The 26,609-nt window shown below is 49.7% G+C and overlaps 1 protein-coding gene across 2 annotated transcripts in view; it reads right to left on the bottom strand.

The window, feature by feature from the left end:
- SLC9A5 (solute carrier family 9 member A5) overlaps positions 1-26,609 on the bottom strand; it is a 362,632-nt gene that overhangs the window by 213,497 nt on the left and 122,526 nt on the right. For both annotated transcript variants that reach the window (XM_063945599.1, XM_063945598.1), the window contains exons 2-3: positions 24,859-25,161; positions 507-670 (exon numbers count right to left, since the gene is read on the bottom strand). In XM_063945599.1, the coding sequence (XP_063801669.1) occupies positions 507-670; positions 24,859-25,033 (339 nt within the window). In that variant the 5' untranslated portion in view covers positions 25,034-25,161. The remainder of the gene's footprint in view (positions 1-506; positions 671-24,858; positions 25,162-26,609) is intronic.

Here is a 26,609-nt window from a genome sequence, read left to right as displayed (position 1 = left end):
TTTCAGTTTGAACAGACCCCACCCAAATCTAACTCTCTCTGCACGCTACATCTGCCCCCCTGCAGTGCACATGGGGGGTAATTCCAAGTTGATCGCAGCAGGATTTTTTATAGCAACTGGGCAAAACCATGTGCACTGCAGGGGAGGCAGATATAACATGTGCAGAGAGAGTTAGATTTGGGTGTGGTGTGTCCAATCTGCAATCTAATTTGCAGTGTAAAAATAAAGCAGCCAGTATTTACCCTGCGCAGAAATAAAATAACCCACCCAAATCTAACTCTTTCTGCACATGTTATATCTGCCTCCCCTGCAGTGCACATGGTTTTGCCCAGTTGCTATCAAAAATCCTGCTGCGATCAACTTGGAATTACCCCCATGGTTTTGCCCAACTGCTAACAAATTTGCTGCTGCGATCAACTCTGAATTACCCCCACTGTGCACAAACAATTAGAGTGCTATAGGTGGACAGGTGCGCAATACAGGGCGACTGAATCCGAAACACCTACCACTGTGACAGCGTCATTGAGCAGCGATTCTCCAAATACTATGATAAACAGCGTCTCGTTCACGTGCACCTCCTCAAACACGGCCAACACAGCAACAGGGTCAACCGCCGAAATGAGGCTTCCGAAAAGCAGGAAATCCATCAAACCGGCTTCCACCTGCGGATCTAAAAAAGTGAAAGAGGTTGAGAACAAAGCTACAAAACATGGTACATGCAAGTGGGGGTGTAAGGAACTGTCTGGTTTCGGGCTCAGGACCTCTAAGCCGCAGCACCTCACGCCATTAAATCTTCACTTTTTAATTTGAACTCATTTCATGTCTTGCTGGCTTAGCTGGGGTATCTTGCTGCTGTTTCCATAATTGTGCGTGATGTCTCAGTGCTAATCCCATATCAGCTCCTGTGCATGTCCAGTCTGAAGTCTGAGCCAAATGAAATCATTATGCTGGGTACTGCCATTTATTAGAAATATATTGAAATAGGACTTCTGCCTGAAATTATTTGTTGAAGAGTGTCAGGGAGAGAAAGAGGGAGAGAGAACGAGAGAGAGAGAGAGAGAGAGAGGGTGTCAGGGAGGGAGAGAGAGGGAGACAGTGTCAGAAAAAGGGAGAGAGAAACAGTGTCAGGGAGAGAGATTGACAGGGAGGGAGAGAGAGATAGTGTCAGGGAGAGACGGGTAGAGAGACATTGTCAAGGGGATAGAGAGAGAGACAGTATTAGGGATAAAGAGAGAAAGAGAAGGGGAGAGACTGTCAGAGAAAGAGAGATAGAGACAGTGTCAGGGAGAGAGAGACCATGTCAGAGAGAGAGAGTATTAGGGAGAGAGGGATAGGCAGTGTGAGAAAGAAAGAGAGAGAAAGAAAGAAAGAAAGAAAGAAAGAAAGAAAGAAAGAAAGAAAGAAAGAAAGAAAGAAAGAAAGAAAGAAAGAAAAAGAGAAAGAGAAAGAAAGAAAGAAAGAAAGAAAGAAAGAAAGAAAGAAAGAAAGAAAGAAAGAAAGAAAGAAAGAAAGAAAGAAAGAAAGAAAGAGAAAAAGAAAGAGAAAGAGAAAGAGAAAGAGAAAGAGAAAGAGAAAGAGAAAGAAAGAAAGAAAGAAAGAAAGAAAGAAAGAAAGAAAGAAAGAAAGAAAGAGAAAGAAAGAAAGAAAGAAAGAGAAAGAAAGAAAAAGAGAAAAAGAGAAAAAAAGAAAGAAGAAAAAAAGAAAGAAGAAAAAAAGAAAGAAACAAACAAAGAAAGAAAGAAAGAGGAAAAATAAGATTTTACTCACCGGTAAATCTATTTCTCGTAGTCCGTAGTGGATGCTGGGGACTCCGTAAGGATCATGGTGAATAGACGGGCTCCGCAGGAGTCAGGGCACTCTAAGAAAGAATTAGGACTACTGGTGTGCACTGGCTCCTCCCTCTATGCCCCTCCTCCAGACCTCAGTTAAGGAAACTGTGCCCGGAAGAGCTGACATTACAAGGAAAGGATTTTGGAATCCAGGGTAAGACTCATACCAGCCACACCAATCACACCGTATAACTTGTGATAACCTACCCAGTCAACAGTATGAACAACAACAGAGCATCAAACAAACGGATGCCAACATAACATAACCCTTAATTAAGCAATAACTATATACAAGTATTGCAGAAGAAGTCCGCACTTGGGACGGGCGCCCAGCATCCACTACGGACTACGAGAAATAGATTTACCGGTGAGTAAAATCTTATTTTCTCTAACGCTGGGGACTCTGGGATGCTGGGGACTCCGTAAGGACCATGGGGATTATACCAAAGCTCCCAAACGGGCGGGAGAGTGCGGATGACTCTGCAGCACCGAATGGGCAAACACAAGGTCCTCCTCAGCCAGGGTATCAAACTTGTAGAATTTTGCAAAAGTGTTTGAACCCAACCAAGTAGCTGCTCGGCAAAACTGTAATGCCGAGACCCCTCGGGCAGCCGCCCAAGAAGAGCCCACCTTCCTTGTGGAATGGGCTTTCACTGATTTTGGATGCGGTAATCCAGCCGCAGAATGAGCTTGCTGAATCGTGTTACAGATCCAGCGAGCAATAGTTTGCTTTGAAGCAGGAGCACCCAGCTTGTTGGATGCATACAGGATAAACAGCGAGTCAGTTTTCCTGACTCCAGCCATTCTGGTTACATAAATCTTCAAAGCCCTGACTACATCTAACAACTTGGAATCCTCCAAGTCACGAGTAGCCGCAGGCACCACAATAGGTTGGTTCAAATGAAAAGATGACACCACCTTCGGCAGAAATTGCGGACGAGTCCGTAATTCTGCCCTGTCCATATGGAAAACCAGATAGGGGCTTTTATGTGCCAAAGCCGCCAATTCTGACACACGCCGAGCCGAAGCTAAGGCCAATAGCATGACCACTTTCCACGTGAGATACTTTAGCTCCACGGTCTTAAGTGGCTCAAACCAGTGAGATTTCAGGAAACTCAACACCATGTTAAGATCCCAAGGTGCCACTGGTGGCACAAAAGGGGGCTGAATATGCAGCACTCCCTTTACAAATGTCTGAACCTCAGGAAGTGAAGCCAGTTCCTTTTGAAAGAAAATAGATAGAGCCGAAATCTGGACCTTTATGGACCCTAATTTTAAGCCCATAGTCACTCCTGACTGTAGGAAGTGCAGGAACCGGCCCAGCTGGAATTCCTCTGTAGGGGCCTTCCTGGCCTCACACCAAGCAACATATTTTCGCCATATACGGTGATAATGTTTCGCTTTCACGTCCTTCCTAGCCTTTATCAGCGTAGGAATAACTTCATCCGGAATGCCTTTTTCCGCTAGGATCCGGCTGTCACAATCCTGACTGTAGGTTTTATATTTGGTGACTTACCCCTGCCATCTGTCCTGGATCCTGTGTCCTTTCACTCACGGAGTTAAACAGCTTGTCAGCACTATGAGTTTTCCTGAGTTCTCTGCCTGAGAGGTAATAGTTAATTAGCTCCACCTGTGGTGATCTCCTGTGTGAGGCTGAATTCAGTAATCTGAACTTTAGGTCTAAAAGCCAGCATCCTGTGTTTTGCAGAAGTCCAGGCTTCAGTGTTCTCTCGGCCTGCTAGGCCTCATTCTACATCACAGCCTTGGCTAGAGTAGTCACATGACAGTGTCTGTTCACCTGACCCAGAGCTGTCCAATCCTCTGCCAGCCTGAGACTGTCTGCATCACCTAATCCTGCTCACCAATCATCAAGGACCAGAAAGTATAAATCAGGAGGCTGAGTTACAATCTGGGCCAGTTCCTCGTGTCACATACAGCCTTGTGTGAGTCTTTATGCTGAGCTCTCTTAAGGTAACCTTTGTACCTAAGTTCCTGTGGAAACTCTGTTCCCTTGTTACCGTTTGGTTTACTTGTGTGTTGCCATTTGATTTCACCATTTCCCTGAGTCTCAATGTAAAGGCACAGCTGCAATGTTTCGTCTTAAAGGCACAGTACTGAATTCCATGTTCTCCACTGAAAACCACAGCTGTCGTGTTTCAGTTTTACTACTGTTGTAGTTGGGATCTCCAGAGCTCAGTACTTCCGTGCTTCCAACACCTCCGTGCCTCAGCACCTCCGTGCTTCCAGCACCTCCGTGACTCAGCATCTCCGTGCCTCAGCACCTCAGTACCTCCGTGCTTCCAGCACCTCCGTGCCTCAGTACCTCCGTGCCTCAGTACCTCCGTACCTCAGTACCTCCGTGCCTCAGTACCTCCGTGCTTCCAGCACCTCCGTGCCTCAGTACCTCCGTGCCTCAGTACCTCCGTGCCACAGCACCCCCGTGCCTCAGTACCTCCGTGCCACAGCACCTCCGTGCCTCAGTACCTCCGTGCCTCAGCATCTCCGTGCTTCCAGCACCTCCGTGCCTCAGCACCCCAGTGTCTCTACGCACCCCACTGCCTCTACGCACCTCAGTGTCTCCACGCACCTCAGTGCCTCCACGCACCTCAGTGTCTCCAAGCACCTCAGTGTCTCCAAGCACCTCAGTGTCTCCAAGCATCTCAGTGTCCCCAAGCACCCCGTGCACTTTAGCACAGTTGTACCTGTTATTCTTCACTGATTCATCAGCGCCTTTCCAGTTCTGTCTTTCAGGAGACCTTCAGCGCCCACACGTGCTTCCTGTCTGCCGACCTCATCCTGCATGAGGAGAACCTGGATTCGGCCATCTCTGCCGCGGTTCCTCTTCCCAGTCACCGGAAGAGACCCCGAGTCCACAACACTTCCAAACCAGGTCAGTGGTGGTATTCGTGTAGTCCTCCAGTCGCCCGCGCAGACTTCGCTAGCACCGGGTTCACAAAAACCTTAGTCATGACAGTAGGAACTGGCCACATGGACCCGGCCGAAAGTGTTTGTCTGACGCAGGACCTCCTAAGCAATATTGCAGGACGCTTGGAAGGTCTGGAGTCGACTCAGCATCAATTGGCACAGTGTCTGCAGCGGTATTCTTTCTCCAGAGATTCTCTGACCTTCTGCTCTAAGACTCCTGACCAACTACAGATTTTCTACCAGATGTTACTACAGTTACAAGAACTTTTGCCTAGTATTCTCTCTGTGATGCCTGATCTCCTCAGGAATACTACCAACGTTGTTGATCCTGTTTTGTCCCAACCAGTTAATAGAGTCTCTTCCTCTGTGCAAGGAAAAGTTGTTCATCAGAGCTATCCACGGCCCAAGCTCTCTGAAGCTGAACGTCAGCGGCGTAGGGAGCTACACCTCTGTCTTTACTGTGGAAATTCCGGTCATTTTGTTAAAGACTGCATTCTTCGCAAGCCAGGGAATGGTGACAAATCTCAGTATCACAGTGCTCATGTCTACAAGTCATCCACAGTAGCCGACCCTGCTACTTCTGACGGGGGTATCAAGATGGCTACTCGGAAAGAGACTCAAATTTATGACTGGGGTCCGGTGATTAAAAGACCTTATCCCAAGTTGGGTGTCCAGAGAAGAATATTCAAGCCATTTAGAGTCACAGAGGAGTCCGGGTGTCCAGCCCCAGGAGGGGCGTCTTCAGAGTGTCCAGCCCCAGGAGGGGCGTCTTCAAAGTGTCTAGCCCCAGGAGGGGCGTCTTCAGAGTGTCCAGCCCCAGGGGGGGCGTCCGTGTCTTCAGCCCCAGGAGGGGCGTCTTCAGAGTGTCCAGCCCCAGGAGGGGCGTCTTCAGAGTGTCCAGCCCCAGGAGGGGCGTCTTCAGAGTGTCCAGCCCCAGGAGGGGCGTCTTCGGAGTGTCCGGCCCCAGGAGGGGCGTCTTCGGAGTGTCCAGCCCCGGGAGGGGCGTCTTCAGAGTGTCCAGCCCCGGGAGGGGCGTCTTCAGAGTGTCCAGCCCCAGGAGGGGCGTCTTCAGAGTGTCTAGCCCCAGGAGGGGCGTCTTCAGAGTGTCCAGCCCCAGGGGGGGCGTCCGTGTCTTCAGCCCCAGTGAGGGAGCCAGAGAGACTTCAGAGCGCTGCCCAGCCAGAGAGACTTCAGAGCGCTGCCCAGCCAGAGAGACTTCAGAGCGCTGCCCTGCCAGAGAGACTACAGAGCGCTGTCCAGCCAGTGAGACTACAGAGCGCTGTCCAGCCAGTGAGACTACAGAGCGCTGCCCTGCCAGAGAGTCTACAGAGTGCTGCCCAGCCAGAGAGTCTGCAGAGTGCTGCCCAGCCAGAGAGTCTTCAGAGTGCTGCCCAGCCAGAGAGTCTTCAGAGTGCTGCCCAGCCAGAGAGTCTTCAGAGTGCTGCCCAGCCAGAGAGTCTTCAGAGTGCTGCCCAGCCAGAGAGTCTTCAGAGTGCTGCCCAGCCAGAGAGTCTTCAGAGTGCTGCCCAGCCAGAGTCTTCAGAGTGCTGCCCAGCCAGAGAGTCTACAGAGTGCTGCCCAGCCAGATAGTCTACAGAGTGTTGCCCAGCCAGAGAGTCTACAGAGTGCTGCCCAGCCCCGCGAAGAGGGGGCTCTTGCCTCAGCCCAGCCCCGCGAAGAGGGGGCTCTTGCCTCAGCCCAGCCCCGCGAAGAGGGGGCTCTTGCCTCAGCCCAGCCCCGTGAAGTGGGGGCTCTTGCCTCAGCCCAGCCCCGTGAAGTGGGGGCTCTTGCCTCAGCCCAGCCCCGTGAAGTGGGGGCTCTTGCCTCAGCCCAGCCCCGTGAAGTGGGGGCTCTTGCCTCAGCCCAGCCCCGTGAAGTGGGGGCTCTTGCCTCAGCCCAGCCCCGTGAAGTGCGGGCTCTTGCCTCAGCCCAGCCCCGTGAAGTGGGGGCTTTTGCCTCAGCCCAGCCCCGTGAAGAGGGGGCTCCTGCCTTAGTTCAGCCCCGTGAAGAAAGGGCTCAGTCTGTCCCGGTTCCAGCCGGTCCAGCAATACTCCAGGCCCAGCTTGGTCAGTCCGTCCCGGTTCCAGCCGGTCCAGCAATACTCCAGGCTCCGCCTGGTCAGTTCGTTCCGGTTCCAGCCGGTCCAGTGTTACTCCAGGACCAGCCTGGTCAGTCTCCTTTGGTTCCGGCCAATTCAAGTATCCTCGGATCCAATCCAGTCCTACTCGTCCAGTCAAAGATTTCTCCAGTTTCAGCCTCTAAGCTTTCGTCTGATGGTTTACCACCTATTTACTTCGATGGAGATTTACTGCAATACGCTGCTCTGGTTGAACAATTTCTCTCTCGGATGGAGTCTGATCCTTCAGGTGCAGTAACTCCTTCCAACGTTACTCGATATCTGTTCCTGGCATTCAGAGGAAGAGCTTTGGAGTGGGCCAACATGCTTTTTGAGAGTAATGATCCTGTGTTCCATGACTTACAGACTTTTAGTAATGCTGTGGTTAAAGAATTTGGTCCTAAACCTATGGAATCTGACTCGGTAAAGATATCCTGCTCTAAAGGGAATGCAGAAGGAAGTTTGTGCTGTCCTCCCAGGGATAATCTAAGAATCTCCTTCGGTAAGAATCCGACCATTAAAATTGCTCATGTTGGAGTCTCTCCTAGCCCAGAGAATTTAAAACTCCAGTGCACCTCCTTTTCATCTGCAAACTGTGTATCTATGGGAGATTCATATCTTCCATTAGACTTGGACTCAGACTCTGAATTTGATCCAGTTCATGATGCTACTCCTTTCTTGGGAGGCCCCATGTTTTCTAAGGAAGGTTTTTCTTTACAGGAGATCCCGCTGTCCTTGGTCAAAACCAAACGTTCCCGTAAGAAGAAGAGGCATCAACGAAGGTCCTAAATTCTTCTGTATGAATTTCTCAAGTTCCTCTAAGATTCAAGATGGGTGTCCGGAGTCCACCCTTGAAGAGGGGGATACTGTCACAATCCTGACTGTAGGTTTTATATTTGGTGACTTACCCCTGCCATCTGTCCTGGATCCTGTGTCCTTTCACTCACGGAGTTAAACAGCTTGTCAGCACTATGAGTTTTCCTGAGTTCTCTGCCTGAGAGGTAATAGTTAATTAGCTCCACCTGTGGTGATCTCCTGTGTGAGGCTGAATTCAGTAATCTGAACTTTAGGTCTAAAAGCCAGCATCCTGTGTTTTGCAGAAGTCCAGGCTTCAGTGTTCTCTCGGCCTGCTAGGCCTCATTCTACATCACAGCCTTGGCTAGAGTAGTCACATGACAGTGTCTGTTCACCTGACCCAGAGTTGTCCAATCCTCTGCCAGCCTGAGACTGTCTGCATCACCTAATCCTGCTCACCAATCATCAAGGACCAGGAAGTATAAATCAGGAGGCTGAGTTACAATCTGGGCCAGTTCCTCGTGTCACATACAGCCTTGTGTGAGTCTTTATGCTGAGCTCTCTTAAGGTAACCTTTGTACCTAAGTTCCTGTGGAAACTCTGTTCCCTTGTTACCGTTTGGTTTACTTGTGTGTTGCCATTTGATTTCACCATTTCCCTGAGTCTCAATGTAAAGGCACAGCTGCAATGTTTCGTCTTAAAGGCACAGTACTGAATTCCATGTTCTCCACTGAAAACCACAGCTGTCGTGTTTCAGTTTTACTACTGTTGTAGTTGGGATCTCCAGAGCTCAGTACTTCCGTGCTTCCAACACCTCCGTGCCTCAGCATCTCCGTGCCTCAGCACCTCAGTACCTCCGTGCTTCCAGCACCTCCGTGCCTCAGCACCTCCGTGCCTCAGTACCTCCGTGCCTCAGTACCTCCGTGCTTCCAGCACCTCCGTGCCTCAGTACCTCCGTGCCTCAGTACCTCCGTGCCACAGCACCCCCGTGCCTCAGTACCTCCGTGCCACAGCACCTCCGTGCCTCAGTACCTCCGTGCCTCAGCATCTCCGTGCTTCCAGCACCTCCGTGCCTCAGCACCCCAGTGTCTCTACGCACCCCACTGCCTCTACGCACCTCAGTGTCTCCACGCACCTCAGTGCCTCCACGCACCTCAGTGTCTCCAAGCACCTCAGTGTCTCCAAGCACCTCAGTGTCTCCAAGCACCTTAGTGTCTCCAAGCACTTCAGTGTCTCCAAGCATCTCAGTGTCCCCAAGCACCCCGTGCACTTTAGCACAGTTGTACCTGTTATTCTTCACTGATTCATCAGCGCCTTTCCAGTTCTGTCTTTCAGGAGACCTTCAGCGCCCACACGTGCTTCCTGTCTGCCGACCTCATCCTGCATGAGGAGAACCTGGATTCGGCCATCTCTGCCGCGGTTCCTCTTCCCAGTCACCGGAAGAGATCCCGAGTCCACAACACTTCCAAACCAGGTCAGTGGTGGTATTCGTGTAGTCCTCCAGTCGCCCGCGCAGACTTCGCTAGCACCGGGTTCACAAAAACCTTAGTCATGACACCGGCGTTCAACCGCCATGCCGTCAAACGCAGCCGCGGTAAGTCTTGGAACAGACAGGGCCCTTGTTGCAACAGATCCTGTCTGAGAGGCAGAGGCCATGGGTCCTCTGTGAGCATTTCTTGAAGTTCCGGGTACCAAGTCCTTCTTGGCCAATCCGGAACAATGAGTATTGTTCTCACTCCTCTTTTTCTTACGATTCTCAGCACCTTGGGGATGAGAGGAAGAGGAGGAAACACATAGACCGACTGGAACACCCACGGTGTTACTAGTGCGTCCACAGCTATCGCCTGAGGGTCTCTTGACCTGGTGCAGTACCTTTGTAGCTTTTTGTTGAGGCGGGATGCCATCATGTCCACCTGTGGCAGTTCCCATCGATTTGTAATCTGTGTGAAGACTTCTTGATGAAGTCCCCACTCTCCCGGGTGGAGGTCGTGCCTGCTGAGGAAGTCTGCTTCCCAGTTGTCCACTCCCGGAATGAACACTGCTGACAGTGCTTGCACGTGATTCTCCGCCCAACAAAGAATTCTGGTGGCTTCCGCCATCGCCACCCTGCTTCTTGTGCCGCCCTGGCGGTTTACATGAGCCACTGTGGTGATGTTGTCTGACTGAATCAGCACCGGTTGGTTGCGAAGCAGAGGCTCCGCTTGACTCAGGGCGTTGTATATGGCCCTTAGTTCCAGGATATTGATGTGCAGACAAGTCTCCTGACTTGACCACAGCCCTTGAAAGTTTCTTCCCTGAGTGGAGTGACTGCCCCCCATCCTCGGAGGCTTGCATCCGTGGTCACCAGGACCCAGTTATGTATGCCGAACCTGCGGCCCTCGAGAAGGTGAGCACTTTGCAGCCACCACAGAAGAGACACCCTGGCCCTGGTGGATAGGGTGATCAGCCGATGCATCTGAAGATGCGATCCGGACCACTTGTCCAACAGGTCCCACTGAAAGTTCCTCGCATGGAACCTGCCGAAGGGAATGGCTTCGTATGACGCCACAATCTTTCCCAGGACTCGCGTGCATTGGTGCACCGACACCTGTTTTGGTTTTAAGAGGTTTCTGACCAGAGTCACAAGCTCCTGAGCCTTCTCCGCCAGGAGAAACACCTTCTGCTGGTCCGTGTCCAGAATCATGCCCAGGAAGGGCAGACGCGTCGTAGGAATCAGCTGCGACTTTGGAATATTCAGAATCCAGCCGTGCTGTTTCAACACTTCCCGAGAGTGTGCTACGCTGATCAGCAACTGCTCTCTGGACCTCGCCTTTATGAGGAGATCGTCCAAGTATGGGATAATTGTGACTCCTTGCTTTCGTAGGAGCACCATCATTTCCGCCATTACCTTGGAAAATATTCTCGGTGCCGTGGACAGACCAAACGGCAACGTCAGGAATTGGTAATGGCAGTCCTGTACCACAAATCTGAGGTACTCCTGATGAGGTGGATAAATGGGGACATGCAGGTAAGCATCCTTTATGTCCAGAGACACCATAAAATCCCCCTCTTCCAGGCTTGCAATTACCGCTCTGAGCAATTCCATCTTGAACTTGAACCTTTTCAGGTAAATGTTCAGGGATTTTAAATTCAATATGGGTCTGACCGAACTGTCCGGTTTCGGTACCACAAACATTGTGGAATAGTAACCCCTTCCCTGTTGAAGGAGGGGAACCTTTACCACCATCTGCTGGAGATATAATTTGTGAATCGCCGCTAACACTACCTCCCTTTCTATGGGGGAAGCTGGCAGGGCCGATTTGAGGAAACGGTGAGGGGGCATCACTTCGAATTCCAGCTTGTATCCCTGAGACACAATCTGTATAGCCCAGGGATCCACCTGTGAGCGAACCCACTGGTGGCTGAAATTTCGGAGACGCGCCCCCACCGCTCCCGGCTCCACCTGTGGAGCCCCAGCGTCATGTGGTGGATTTAGTGGAAGCCAGGGAGGACTTCTGTTCCTGGGAACTAGCTGTATTGTGCAGATTCTTTCCTCTACCCCTGCCTCTGGCAAGAAAGGACGCACCTCTGACTTTCTTGCCTTTTTGTGATTGAAAGGACTGCATTTGGTAATACGGTGCTTTCTTAGGCTGTGAGGGACTATATGGCAAAAAATTTGACTTCCCAGCTGTAGCTGTGGAAACTAGATCCGAGAGACCGTCCCCAAACAATTCCTCACCCTTATAAGGTAAAACCTCCATGTGCTTTTTTGAGTCGGCATCACCTGTCCATTGCCGAGTCCACAGGACCCTTCTGGCAGAAATCGACATTGCATTTATTCTAGAGCCCAGTAGGCAAATGTCCCTCTGGGCATCCCTCATATATAGGACAGCGTCCTTTATATGCCCCAGGGTCAGTAAAATAGTATCCTTGTCCAAGGTATCCAGTTCCTCAGACAGAGTATCTGTCCATGCCGCTACAGCACTACACATCCAGGCCGACGCAATTGCCGGCCTCAGTATGGTACCTGAATGTGTATAAACAGACTTCAGGATACCTTCCTGCTTCCTATCCGCAGGATCCTTTAGGGAGGCCGTATCCTGTGACGGCAGGGCCACCTTCTTAGATAAGTGTGTCAAAGCTTTGTCTACTCTAGGGGAGGATTCCCAGCGTATCCTGTCCGTTGGCGGGAAAGGATACGCCATAAGCAACCGTTTGGGAATCTGCACTTTCCTATCAGGAGAATCCCAAGCTTTTTCACATAAATCATTTAACTCATGTGAAGGGGGAAAAGTCACTTCTTGCCGTTTTTCCCCAAACATATAAACCCTCTTGTCAGGGACAGGGTTTACCTCTGAAATGTGCAAAACATCCTTCATTGCTATAATCATGTAGCGGATGGCTTTAGCCATTTTAGGCTGCAACTTTGCATCATCGCCATCGACACTGGAGTCAGAGTCCGTGTCGATATCTGTGTCAACAATCTGGGATAGTGGGTGCTTCTGAGACCCTGACGGCCTCCGCGCTGTAGGATCAGGCATGGGTTGAGACCCTGACTGTCCCAAGGCTTCAGCTTTATCCAACCTTTTATGCAAAGAGTTTACATTATCATTTAACACCTTCCACATATCCATCCAATCAGGTGTCGGCGCCGTCGGCGGAGACACCACATTCAACTGCACCTGCTCTGCTTCCACATAGCCTTCCTCGTCAAACATGTCGACACAATCGTACCGACACACCACACACACAGGGGATGCTCTATTTGAGGACAGAACCCCCACAAGGCCTTTTGGAGAGACAGAGAGAGAGTATGCCAGCACACACCCCAGCGCTATATAACCCAGGAATTACACAGTAACTTAGTGTTTACCCAGTAGCTGCTGTATATACTGATATTGCGCTAAATTTATGTGCCCCCCCTCTCTTTTTACCCTCTTTCTACCGTGAATCTGCAGGGGAGAGCCTGGGGAGCTTCCTCTCAGCGGAGCTGTGGAGAGAAAATGGCGCTGGTGAGTGCTGAGGAAGAAGCCCCGCCCCCTCAGCGGCGGGCTTCTGTCCCGCGATTTTGTGAAAAATAATGGCGGGGGCTCATGCATATATACAGTGCCCAGCTGTATATATGCTCTATTTTGCCAGGAGGTACTCAATTGCTGCCCAGGGCGCCCCCCCCTGCGCCCTGCACCCTACAGTGACCGGAGTGTGTGGGTTAGTGTGGGCGCAATGGCGCACAGCTGCAGTGCTGTGCGCTACCTCATATGAAGACAGGAGTCTTCTGCCGCCGATTTTGATGTCTTCTTGCTTCACTCGCCGGCTTCTGTCTTCTGGCTCTGCGAGGGGGGCGGCGGCGCGGCTCCGGGAACGGACGACCAAGGTTGAGTTCCTGTGTTCGATCCCTCTGGAGCTAATGGTGTCCAGTAGCCTAAGAAGCGCAACCTATCCGCAGTTAGTAGGTTTGCTTCTCTCCCCTCAGTCCCACGTAGCAGAGAGTCTGTTGCCAGCAGATCTCTCTGAAAATAAAAAACCTAACTAAATACTTTCTTATTAGCAAGCTCAGGAGAGCTCACTAAAGTGCACCCAGCTCTGACCGGACACAGATTCTAACTGAGGTCTGGAGGAGGGGCATAGAGGGAGGAGCCAGTGCACACCAGTAGCCCTAATTCTTTCTTAGAGTGCCCACTCTCCTGCGGAGCCTGTCTATTCCCCATGGTCCTTACGGAGTCCCCAGCATCCACTAGGACGTTAGAGAAAAAGAGAAAATAAGAAAGAGAGAGAGAGAAAGAGTCAGGGAGAGGGAGGCAGTGTCAGAGAGAGAAAGAGAGGGGGAGAGACCGTGTCAGAGAGAGAGAGAGAGAATGTTGGGGAGGGAGAGGGAGATGGGGGACAGTATCAGGGAGAGAGTGTCAGAGAGAGAGAGAGAGAGGGACAGTATTAGGGAGAAAGTAAGAGTGTCAGAGAGAGGGAGAGAGAGAGAGGGAGGGAAGGGGAATGAGCAGGAGATACATTACCTGTCCTGATGATAGTAGAGGTCTCTGGAGGGGGAGGGCACTTCACAGAGTTAGGCCCCGCCCCCTGAATACCCGCAAATCGCAGCACTGGTGACCCGGGACTTGGAGCTGGCTAGGAAGGGCCCCCGCACCCCCCTCTACACCCTCCGCATGGCTGCAGCCTGTGGGGGAGGGGTGATCTCGGGGCCGGGGCCGTTCTCACCGTGGATAAGGGGAAGAAGCAAGCGTCAGAGGCCACCTATGACTGTGTGCAGGGGGGAGTAGCGGGTCCTGGAAGCAGCTCAGGCCCCACAGCAGCTGTACCCCCAGCACCCATGGTACTTATGCCACTGCACAAACTCTCTAATTCTGTAGGCAATTCTCTGCCCCACTCCATATTTTACACAGTTCCTGTATCCTGTGTCCTGTAACATAACTTCCATTATCAGTGCATATATACTATGAGACATGTGGCCCTATGCTGTAGGTCAGTGGCTCCCAAACTTTTTGAATCACGGAACCCAAGAGTATCAGAATATTTTTTTTCACAGCACCCCTAGGCCAAAAGTTTCTTACTGAGAAATTCAGAAAAAAATATTAAATGAAGTAAATTAAGTTTATGTCATCCATAAGGTGCGCACACACTAGACGATATTGTGTACGATGTGCCCGATTCAGACACATCGTTCATGATATCTTCCAGTGTGTATGCACTATGTCGCTGACGATGCGCATTCCCCCGTGTCGTCAGTAACATCCTTCATCGGACCTGCATGAACGGGATCTGCTACTGTCAGCCCACATATTTTATGATTGGCAACCACCAGATCTGGTTTTGCCTAGTACATTGACCAGAAATAATTTGAATTGGTCCTGGACCACCAACCCAGGGCACCCCTACAATCAGAGCCGGATTAATGGCGGGGCGGAAGGGGCGGTCATCCCGGGACCCCCACACACTGTCCTCACAACTACAAAAAAACATCGGAGTAAGAGTACAGCATTTACCTGTCTCCTCTCCGTCCTCCTCGGCAGCTGAGACGTGCCATTACAGCTGCGGCCGCCGAGGAGCTTCACTCACTGCAGTGTGAAGTCTCGCGATATTTGACATTATCTCGCGAGACTTCTCACTGCTGTGAATGAAGCTCCTCGGCGCCCGCAGCAGTAAAGGAACAGCTCAGCTGCCGAGGAGGACGGAGAGGAGACAGATAAATGCTGTACTCCAATTTTTTTTGCAGTTGAGAGGACAGTGTGTAGGGGCCCCACAAATTTGTTGCCACGTGGCCCCCACAGACCCTTAATCCGGGCCTGCCTACAATTATCCCGCGGAACCCCAGTTTGGGAACCACTGCAGTAGGTTCTAATTTCTGATCTACGAATGATTCACAATTGCTTGCGGAGCCTATTTAATGTCTGTTTAATGGCAGCTTTGTATCATGATGACGTACGAATACATTCATTCATCTTCACACCAATGCAGCTCCAAAAAGATCAGCGAAGCAGAATATCAAATATTTAACAAACAGCAGCGATCTCATTATACAAAAAAATGAATCATAAGCCGGGAAAATCTGTAAATAAATACACTGCCCCCGGATGTGATTGCGATATTGTGACAGAGACTCAAACAGCAAGCTCAGACGTTCACCCACACAGTCCATGGTCCTTAACGGAGGTCTTCTTTGCACACACAATACGTGAATATAAACGAATGTGAAGATCTGCCCTGGAAACAAAAGGCAGAGGAGTCCTTGGTCACTTAAGCAATACGGTGCAGGTTTGGTTTATAAATGGATGTGTGCCCTTATAACGCACCTGTGTGTGGGTGGGAGTCCTAGATCTGACAGCTGAACAGTAACTGAAGAATATTATAACACTACATACATCTATCGTACGTCTTCTCGCCTCCTGAAGCTATAACCTCTCACACTACAGACACTGGGGGTCATTCCGAGTTGTTCGCTCGTTGCCGATTTTCGCTATACTGCGATTAGTCGCTTACTGCGCATGCGCAAGGTTCGCAGAGCGCATGCGCTTAGTTATTTTACACAAAAGTTAGGTATTTTACTCACGGCATAACAAAGCTTTTTCATCGTTCTGGTGATCGGAGTGTGATTGATAGGAAGTGGGTGTTTCTGGGCGGAAACTGGACGTTTTATGGGAGTGTGCGGAAAAACACTGGCGTTTCTGGGAAAAACGCGGGAGTGTCTGAAGAAACGGGGGAGTGTCTGGGCGAACGCTGGGTGTGTTTGTGACGTCAAACCAGGAACGAAACTGACTGAACTGATCGCAGTGTAGGAGTAAGTCCCGAGCTACTCAGAAACTGCTAAGAATTTTCTATTCGCAATTCTGCTAATCTTTCGTTCGCAATTCTGCTAAGCTAAGATACACTCCCAGTAGGCGGCGGCTTAGCGTGTGCAATGCTGCTAAAAGCAGCTAGCGAGCGAACAACTCGGAATCACCCCCACTGTACGTAACTAAAACCATATTACTACATAATAAAGCCAGCACAGGATATAGGAATTGCACATAAATGCACTGTGTATCACTATAGCAAACATATTATACATAAACATATACTAATATATCCCAAATACTAAGTAACAGAAAAACACAATTCAGTACATTCCTTTAATTACATTTTCTTTTCAATCTTTAAATAGATTCATTGTAAAGCCCAACCCACACACTCCTGCAGCTTTCACTAAAAACATTGCTTTCTAACCATGGATTTATAACAGCAGGTTATTGTGTATTTACGTTGCCATGGGATATAACACAAAGATGCTTTCTAAATACAACTGTATCCATTGCAGAGGGCTCAGCAGAGCTGGATCGCATCCTAGAGCAACAAACATAAAACAACTCTTCGAGCTGATATAAAGGCATTGTTGAAAGACACAGAAGGGAGTTAGCAAAAAATGACAATTAGTTAGCACCAGTTGCAAGGTGGCATATATATATATATATATATATATATATATATATATATAGGAATTGTTTCTTAAGGGGGCACCTATCTATGGCCCTCATTCCGAGTTGTTTGCTCGTTGCCGATTTTCGCTATATTGCAATTAGTCGCATACTGCGCATGCGCAAGGTTCGCAGAGCGCATGCGCTTAGTTATTTTACACAAAAGTTTGGTATTTTACTCACGGCATAACGAGGATTTTTCATCGTTCTGGTGATCGTACTGTGATTGACAGGAAGTGGGTGTTTCTTGGCGGAAACTTGCAGTTTTCTGGGCGTGTGCGAAAAAACGCTGGCGTTTCTGGGAAAAACGCGGGAGTGTCTGGAGAAACGGGGGAGTGTCTGGGCGAACGCTGGGTGTGTTTGTGACGTCAAACCAGGAACGAAACTGACTGAACTGATCGCAGTGTAGGAGTAAGTCTCGAGCTACTCAGAAGCTGCTAAGAAATTTCTATTCGCAATTCTGCTAATCTTTCGTTCGCAATTCTGCTAAGATAAGATACACTCCCAGAGGGCGGCGGCTTAACGTGTGCAATGCTGCTAAAAGCAGCTAGCGAGCGAACAACTCGGAATGAGGGCCTATATACCTTTCTATAAGTTAGTACCTTTTGGATTTGTATCTATAGTTAAAAAATAATCCAAATTGTTACAGCAAACTATTCATTGAGTACAACTGCATCAACCTTTTCCAAGGTATACATATATTTATTAAAATGCTCTCTTAAAATGTTCTTAAAAATGATTGAAGCCTTGTTACAACAAGATAATAACACATAGGTACAAATAAGAATTTACTTACCGATAATTCTATTTCTCATAGTCCGTAGTGGATGCTGGGACTCCGTCAGGACCATGGGGAATAGCGGGCTCCGCAGGAGACAGGGCACATCTAAATAAAGCTTTTAGGATCACATGGTGCGTACTGGCCCCTCCCCCTATGACCCTCCTCCAAGCCTCAGTTAGGTACTGTGCCCGGACGAGCGTACACAATAAGGAAGGATCTTGAATCCCGGGTAAGACTCATACCAGCCACACCAATCACACCGTACAACTTGTGATCTGAACCCAGTTAACAGTATGATAACAAAAAACGAAGTAGCCTCTGAAAAGATGGCTCACAACAATAGTAATAACCCGATCTTTGTAACAATAACTATGTACAAGTATTGCAGACAATCCGCACTTGGGATGGGCGCCCAGCATCCACTACGGACTATGAGAAATAGAATTATCGGTAAGTAAATTCTTATTTTCTCTAACGTCCTAGTGGATGCTGGGACTCCGTCAGGACCATGGGGATTATACCAAAGCTCCCAAACGGGCGGGAGAGTGCGGATGACTCTGCAGCACCGAATGAGAGAACTCCAGGTCCTCCTTAGCCAGAGTATCAAATTTGTAAAATTTTACAAACGTGTTCTCCCCTGACCACGTAGCTGCTCGGCAAAGTTGTAATGCCGAGACCCCTCGGGCAGCCGCCCAAGATGAGCCCACTTTCCTTGTGGAGTGGGCCTTTACAGATTTAGGCTGTGGCAGGCCTGCCACAGAATGTGCAAGTTGGATTGTGCTACAGATCCAACGTGCAATCGTCTGTTTAGACGCAGGAGCACCCATCTTGTTGGGTGCATACAATATAAACAACGAGTCAGATTTTCTGACTCCAGCTGTCCTTGAAATATATATTTTTAATGCTCTGACAACGTCCAGTAACTTGGAGTCCTCCAAGTCGCTAGTAGCCGCAGGCACCACAATAGGCTGGTTCAAGTGAAAAGCCGAAACCACCTTAGGGAGAAAATGAGGACGTGTCCGCAGTTCTGCCCTGTCCGAATGGAAAATCAGATATGGGCTTTTGTATGATAAAGCCGCCAACTCTGAAACTCTCCTGGCTGAAGCCAGGGCCAATAGCATGGTTACCTTCCATGTAAGGTATTTTAAATCTACCGATTTTAGAGGCTCAAACCAATGAGATTTGAGAAAATTCAAAACTACGTTCAAATCCCACGGTGCCACTGGAGGCACTATTGGGGGTTGTATATGTAGTACACCTTTGACAAAAGTTTGTACTTCAGGCACTGATGCCAATTCCTTCTGGAAGAAGATTGATAAGGCCGAAATTTGAACTTTAATGGACCCCAATTTTAGGCCCATAGACAATCCTGCTTGCAGGAAATGTAAGAATCGACCCAATTGAAATTCTTCCGTTAGAGCCTTCTTGGCCTCACACCACGCAACATATTTTCGCCAAATGCGGTGATAATGTTGTACAGTCACTTCCTTTCTAGCCTTAATCAAGGTAGGAATAACTTCCTCTGGAATGCCCTTTTCTTTTAGAATCCGGCGTTCAACCGCCATGCCGTCAAACGCAGACGCGGTAAGTCTTGGAACATACAAGGTCCCTGCTGAAGCAGATCCCTTCTTAGAGGTAGAGGCCATGGATCCTCCGTGAGCATCTCTTGAAGTTCCGGATACCAAGTTCTTCTTGGCCAGTCCGGAGCCACCAGTATTGTTCTTACTCCTCTTTTCCGTATAATTCTCAGTACCTTTGGTATGAGAGGCAGAGGAGGGAACACATACACTGACTGGTACACCCACGGTGTTACCAGAGCGTCCACAGCTATTGCCTGAGGGTCTCTTGACCTGGCGCAATATCTGTCCAATTTTTTGTTGAGGCGAGACGCCATCATGTCCACCTTTGGTCTTTCCCAACGGTTCACAATCATGTGGAAGACTTCTGGATGAAGTCCCCACTCTCCCGGGTGAAGGTCGTGTCTGCTGAGGAAGTCTGCTTCCCAGTTGTCCACTCCCGGGATGAACACTGCTGACAGTGCTATGACATGATTCTCCGCCCAGCGCAGAATCCTTGCAGCTTCTGTCATTGCTCTTCTGCTTCTCGTGCCGCCTTGTCGGTTTACGTGGGCGACTGCCGTGATGTTGTCCGACTGGATCAACACCGGCTGACCCTGAAGCAGCGATTTTGCCAGGCTTAGAGCATTGTAGATCGCTCTTAGCTCCAGTATATTTATGTGAAGGGACGTCTCCAGGTTTGACCACACGCCCTGGAAGTTTCTTCCCTGTGTGACTGCTCCCCAGCCTCGTAGGCTGGCATCCGTAGTCACCAGGACCCAGTCCTGTATGCCGAATCTGCGGCCCTCTAACAGATGGGCACTCTGCAACCACCACAGGAGAGACAACCTTGTTCTTGGTGACAGTGTTATCCGCTGATGCATGTGCAGATGCGATCCGGACCATTTGTCCAGCAGATCCCACTGAAATGTCCGTGCATGGAATCTGCCGAATGGAATCGCTTCGTAAGAAGCCACCATCTTTCCCAGGACTCTTGTGCATTGATGTACTGACACAGTTCCTGGTTTTAGGAGGTTCCTGACAAGTTCGGATAACTCCCTTGCTTTCTCCTCCGGGAGAAACACCTTTTTCTGAACTGTGTCCAGAATCATTCCCAGGAACAGCAGACGAGTTGTCGGGGTCAATTGAGATTTTGGAAGATTCAGAATCCACCCGTGTTGCTGAAGCACTACCTGGGTTAGTGCTACACCGACTTCCAGCTATTCTCTGGACTTTGCCCTTATCAGGAGATCGTCCAAGTAAGGGATAATTAATACGCCTTTTCTTCGTAGAAGAACCATCATTTCGGTCATTACCTTGGTAAAGACCCGAGGGGCCGTGGACAAACCAAACGGCAGCGTTTGAAACTGATAATGACAGTCTTGTATCACGAACCTGAGATACCCTTGGTGTGAGGGGTAAATTGGGACATGCAGATAAGCATCTTTTATGTCCAGGGACACCATGAAGTCCCCTTCTTCCAGATTCGCTATCACTGCTCTGAGTGACTCCATCTTGAACTTGAATTTCTGTATGTACAGGTTCAAGGATTTCAGGTTTAGAATAGGTCTTACCGAACCGTCCGGCTTCGGTACCACAAATAGTGTGGAATAATACCCCTTTCCCTGTTGTAGGAGGGGTACCTTGACTATCACCTGCTGAGAATACAGCTTGTGAATGGCTTCCAAAACCGACGTCCTTTCTGAGGGAGACGTTGGTAAAGCAGACTTTAGGAACCGGCGAGGGGGAGACCTTTCGTACTCCAACATGTAACCCTGAGATATTATCTGCAGGATCCACGGGTCCACTTGTGAGCGAGCCCACTGATTGCTGAAAATCTTGAGTCGACCCCCCACCGCTCCTGAGTCCGCTTGTAAAGCCCCAGCGTCATGCTGATGGCTTTGTAGAACCCGGGGCGGGCTTCTGTTCCTGGGCAGGGGCTGCTTGCTGCCCTCTCTTACCCTTTCCTCTGCCTCGCGGCAGATAAGACTGTCCTTTTGGTCGCTTGTTTTTATAGGAGCGAAAGGACTGCGGCTGAAAAGACGGTGTCTTTTTCTGTTGGGAGGGGGTCTGAGGTAAAAAAGTGGATTTGCCGGCAGTTGCCGTGGCCACCAGGTCCGAAAGACCGACCCCAAATAATTCCTCTCCTTTATATGGCAATACTTCCATATGCCTTTTGGAATCCGCATCACCTGACCACTGTCGCGTCCATAAACTTCTTCTGGCAGATACGGACATCGCGCTTACTCTTGATGCTAGAGTACAAATATCCCTCTGAGCATCTCGCATATAAAGAAAAGCATCCTTTAATTGCTCTAGAGTCAATAAAATACTGTCCCTATCCAGGGTATCAATATTTTCAGTCAGAGAATCCAACCACACTACCCCAGCACTGCACATCCGGGCTGAGGCTACTGCCGGTCGCAGTATAACACCAGTATGTGTGTATATACTCTTCAGTGTAGTTTCCAATCTCCTATCTGCTGGCTCCTTGACTGCGGCCGTATCAGGAGACGGCAATGCCACTTGCTTTGATAAACGTGTGAGCGCCTTATCCACCCTAGGGGGTGTTTCCCAGCGCGCCCTAACCTCTGGTGGGAAAGGGTATAATGCCAATAACTTCTTGGAAATTAGCAGTTTTCTATCTGGGTTAACCCACGCTTCGTCACACACGTCATTCAATTCCTCTGATTCTGGAAAAGCTACAGGTAGTTTTTTTCACCCCCCACATAATACCCCTTTTTGAGGTACCAGCAGTATCAGAGATCTGCAAAGCCTCCTTCATTGCCGTGATCATATAACGTGTGGCCCTATTGGAAAATACGTTTGTTTCTTCACCGTCGACACTAGATTCATCTGTGTCGGTACCCGTGTCGACTGACTGAGGTAAGGGACGTTTTACAGCCCCTGACAGTGTCTGAGACGCCTGAGCCGGTACTAACTGGTTTTCCGGCCGTCTCATTTCGTCAACTGACTTTTGTAATGTGCTAACATTATCACGTAATTCCATAACTAAAGCCATCCATTCCGGTGTCGACTCCCTAGGGGGTGACATCACCATTACCGGCAATTGCTCTGCCTCCACACCAACATCGTCCTCATACATGTCGACACACACGTACCGACACACAGCAGCCACACAGGGAATGCTCTAATCGAAGACAGGACCCTCTTAGCCCTTTGGGGAGACAGAGGGAGAGTTTGCCAGCACACACCAAAAGCGCTATAAATGTATATAAACAACCCTAGAAGGTGTTGTTTTTGATATAAGCGCTTTTAATATATCAATATCGCCAAATTATGCCCCCCTTCTCTTTGTTACCCTGTTTCTGTAGTGCAGTGCAGGGGAGAGTCCTGGGAGCCTTCCTCACCAGCGGAGCTGAGCAGGAAAATGGCGCTGAGTGCTGAGGAGAATAAGCTCCGCCCCTTTTTCGGCGGGCTTTTCTCCCGGGTTTTAAGAAAACTGGCCTGGGTTAAATACATACATATAGCCTTAATGGCTATATGTGATGTATTTATTTTGCCACTAAAGGTATTTAATATTGCTGCCCAGGGCACCCCCAGCAGCGCCCTGCACCCTCCGTGACTGAATCAGTGAGACGTGTAGCAACAATGGCGCACAGCTGCAGTGCTGTGCGCTACCTTCATGAAGACTGAGGAGTCTTCTGCCGCCTGCTTTCCGGACCTCCGTCTTCAGCGTCTGTAAGGGGGATCGGCGGCGCGGCTCCGGGACGAACCCCAGGAGGACCTGTGTTCCGACTCCCTCTGGAGCTAAGTGTCCAGTAGCCTAAGACTCCAATCCATCCTGCACGCAGGTGAGTTGGAAATCTCTCCCCTAAGTCCCTCGATGCAGTGATCCTGTTGCCAGCAGGATTCACTGAGATTTAAACCTAAAAAAACTTTTTCTAAGCAGCTCTTTAGGAGAGCCACCTAGATTGCACCCTTCTCGGACGGGCACAAAAACCTAACTGAGGCTTGGAGGAGGGTCATAGGGGGAGGGGCCAGTACGCACCATGTGATCCTAAAAGCTTTATTTAGATGTGCCCTGTCTCCTGCGGAGCCCGCTATTCACCATGGTCCTGACGGAGTCCCAGCATCCACTAGGACGTTAGAGAAATTGAGTTTTCAACAAGTACTTAAGAGACAGCTTTTTACTTTCGTTATGAGTCAGATACTATGGGGTGTATTCAATAACTGTCGGAAGCTGCCGTCTTGTAATAAAGCTGAAACCTGAGTGGCCGTGGTGGTGCATGTGTAAACAAGGAGCAAATAACAGCGCCGGGGGTGGAGCTGGAGACAGCAGGTTACAGTGGACAATATCAGGGGAGCGCAGAGTAAAGCAGTTAGCGTGACGGGATAGGTTAGTACATCCCGCCCCGGGGAGCGGTGCAGCTGGGGGAGCTGAGATCGGCGGCCGGCGGGAGGATTTGGCGGTGGGGGGACATGTCTGCGGCAACAGGGGGAGGCGCTGCAGGGAGTGAGGTGCCTGGCCGGGGGACAGCCAGGCACCTCTCTCCCTGCATTGCCTCCCACCGCCGCCCCAGACATGTCCCCCGGCTGCCAGCTCCCCCCGCTGGCCACTAATCTCAGCTCCCCCCGCCGCCTGCTCACCCCGCCGCTGCTGCCAGCGCATCCACAGCCGCTGACAGCAGCGGAAGGACAGGACCCTGGGTACGGCCAAATCCGACAGTCGGATTTGGCTCAAATCCGTCAGTCAGATTTGTCCGCCCATTGAATAGGGGTTGTCGGATCCATTCCGACAACTGCATGTCGGAATGGATCCGAATCTTATTGACTATACAACTGTATCACCCAACGCGTTTCGTCATCTATGACTTCATCGGGGGTGTCTTATATAAAGAATCAGTATCAGTGTGTTTTCAACTTTTATGTAGTCCTTTCAGTTGACCTTTCATTACTGATACTCAATAGTTCCTCCTCTCCAGATTAGGTGGCTGCCTGAAGGATGGCCCTCAGGAACCTGATTTCCTTCCTATGGACTGGTTCTTAGGGTTAACATTCCCAGCCAATTCGGGATAAGAGTGGTGTGGGGTCTCAATATAAAAAATCCTCTTTGACCTTTAAGGTGTAGTCCTCTCTCCTGGTCTCTCCTGTTTTGTTGTGTGTTAGGCAAATAGGACAGGGCCAGAAAAGTTGGTCTGTGTGCGAGAGGAGGCCAGCCAGGGTGTAAATCTGGAAGAAGGCACCGGGAATTCATATTTTAGGTTAGTTTGGTCCAGAGACGCAAGTTCATACCAGGCGCCCCTATGAAATGTGTGTAGGGAGATCTGTTCTTGCTCAGCATACCACCCGCTCCTTCCTCCTTGGTGACCCCCTGACAGCTGGAGCCCGGAGGCCAATGCTTCCACTGCCTCCTGTAATTATGCCACTGGTTTGTTTACAATTGGGGGCGTCAAAATTCCTTCTCGGCCCAGGAGCTAACAGTTCTAGTTAGGTCTCTGATCACGGGATCTGCGGTGACACAGAACACTGGCCCGCCGTAATCTAGGGCTGAATTCATTTGTAAAATTCATATTTTATTCAAATACTGCAAAGATGACAATTTAAAGGACATTAGACTGGGCTTATTTTGTAATAAAAAGCATTTCAATTTCATAGCGCTCTTATTGCAGAATAAAATAAGTAGTTTCAAGTCTCAGGGACATTTTGATCACATTATAATATTCTGAAGGATTTTCCCTGATATACCACTAGGGGCTCTGTTACTAAGGGGTTTATGGACAGCACATACAAAGCCCAACATACTAGCTGGCTGCTCCTACTAAATCATACATTCTAACAGGCCTAATAATGATGTTCTGTGGGCATGTGTGTTACTGAATCAGTATTTAACCATATAATGACAATAAACCCTATGAACAAATAGAAAATATGATTAATTGACCTTCGCACTTACCCATGAGCCCCATCAGCTTTACCCCCCACAGGGCAATTCCAGTTGCAAAAGAGTTCCAAACCGTGCCCACTACCGCGTACATGAGAATGGCACCAATGTTGTCGAAGAAGAGACGACTGGGCATGAAGTAGCCAGAGTCCAGGACTATAGGTGGCAGCAGGAAGAGGAAGAACATGCTGGGCTCAAGCTGGAATTCCGCCCTCTGAGCTATGGCCAGAACGATCCCTCCGAGGGCCAGTCCAAGAATGATGAGCAGACAGCTCTCCGGGACTACCGAGGTCACCTTCCTGGATAGGTGGAACACTGCAACACAGAGCAGTAGTGTGTGACACAGTCATGTGAACTGGTGGCAGTAGTGTGTGACACAGTCATGTGAACTGGGGGCAGTAGTGTGTGACACAGTCATGTGAACTGGTGGCAGTAGTGTGTGACACAGTCATGTGAACTGGTGGCAGTAGTGTGTGACACCGTCATGTGAACTGGGGGCAGTAGTGTGTGACACAGTCATGTGAACTGGTGGCAGTAGTGTGTGACACAGTCATGTGAACTGGGGGCAGTAGTGTGTGACACAGTCATGTGAACTGGGGGCAGTAGTGTGTGACACAGTCATGTGAACTGGTGGCAGTAGTGTGTGACACAGTCATGTGAACTGGGGGCAGTAGTGTGTGACACAGTCATGTGAACTGGGGGCAGTAGTGTGTGACACAGTCATGTGAACTGGTGGCAGTAGTGTGTGACACAGTCATGTGAATAGGTAGCAGTAGTGTGTGACACAGTCATGTGAACTGGTGGCAGTAGTGTGTGACACAGTCATGTGAATAGGTAGCAGTAGTGTGTGATACAGTCATGTGAACTGGTGGCAGTAGTGTGTGACACAGTCATGTGAACTGGTGGCAGTAGTGTGTGACACACTCATGTGAACTGGTGGCAGTAGTGTGTGACACAGTCATGTGAACTGGTGGCAGTAGTGTGTGACACAGTCATGTGAACTGGGGGCAGCAGTGTGTGACATAGTTATGTGAACTGGGGGCAGTAGTGTGTGACATAGTTATGTGAACTGGTGGCAGTAGTGTGTGACACACATGTGAACTGGTGGCAGTAGTGTGTGACACAGTCATGTGAACTGGTGGCAGTAGTGTGTGACACAGTCATGTGAATAGGTAGCAGTAGTGTGTGACACAGTCATGTGAACTGGTGGCAGTAGTGTGTGACACAGTCATGTGAACTGGTGGCAGTAGTGTGTGACACACTCATGTGAACTGGTGGCAGTAGTGTGTGACACAGTCATGTGAACTGGTGGCAGTAGTGTGTGACACAGTCATGTGAACTGGTGGCAGTAGTGTGTGACACACTCATGTGAACTGGTGGCAGTAGTGTGTGACACAGTCATGTGAACTGGTGGCAGTAGTGTGTGACACACTCATGTGAACTGGTGGCAGTAGTGTGTGACACAGTCATGTGAACTGGGGGCAGTAGTGTGTGACATAGTTATGTGAACTGGGGGCAGTAGTGTGTGACACAGTCATGTGAACTGGTGGCAGTAGTGTGTGACACAGTCATGTGAACTGGTGGCAGTAGTGTGTGACACAGTCATGTGAACTGGTGGCAGTAGTGTGTGACACACTCATGTGAACTGGTGGCAGTAGTGTGTGACACAGTCATGTGAACTGGTGGCAGTAGTGTGTGACACAGTCATGTGAACTGGTGGCAGTAGTGTGTGACACAGTCATGTGAATAGGTAGCAGTAGTGT

The sequence above is a fragment of the Pseudophryne corroboree genome, chromosome 11 (genome assembly GCF_028390025.1).
Source record: "Pseudophryne corroboree isolate aPseCor3 chromosome 11, aPseCor3.hap2, whole genome shotgun sequence".
Classification (NCBI taxonomy): Eukaryota; Metazoa; Chordata; class Amphibia; order Anura; family Myobatrachidae; genus Pseudophryne; species Pseudophryne corroboree.
Note: the sequence above shows the minus strand (reverse complement) of the source record. Positions and strands in the feature narration are given on the sequence as shown.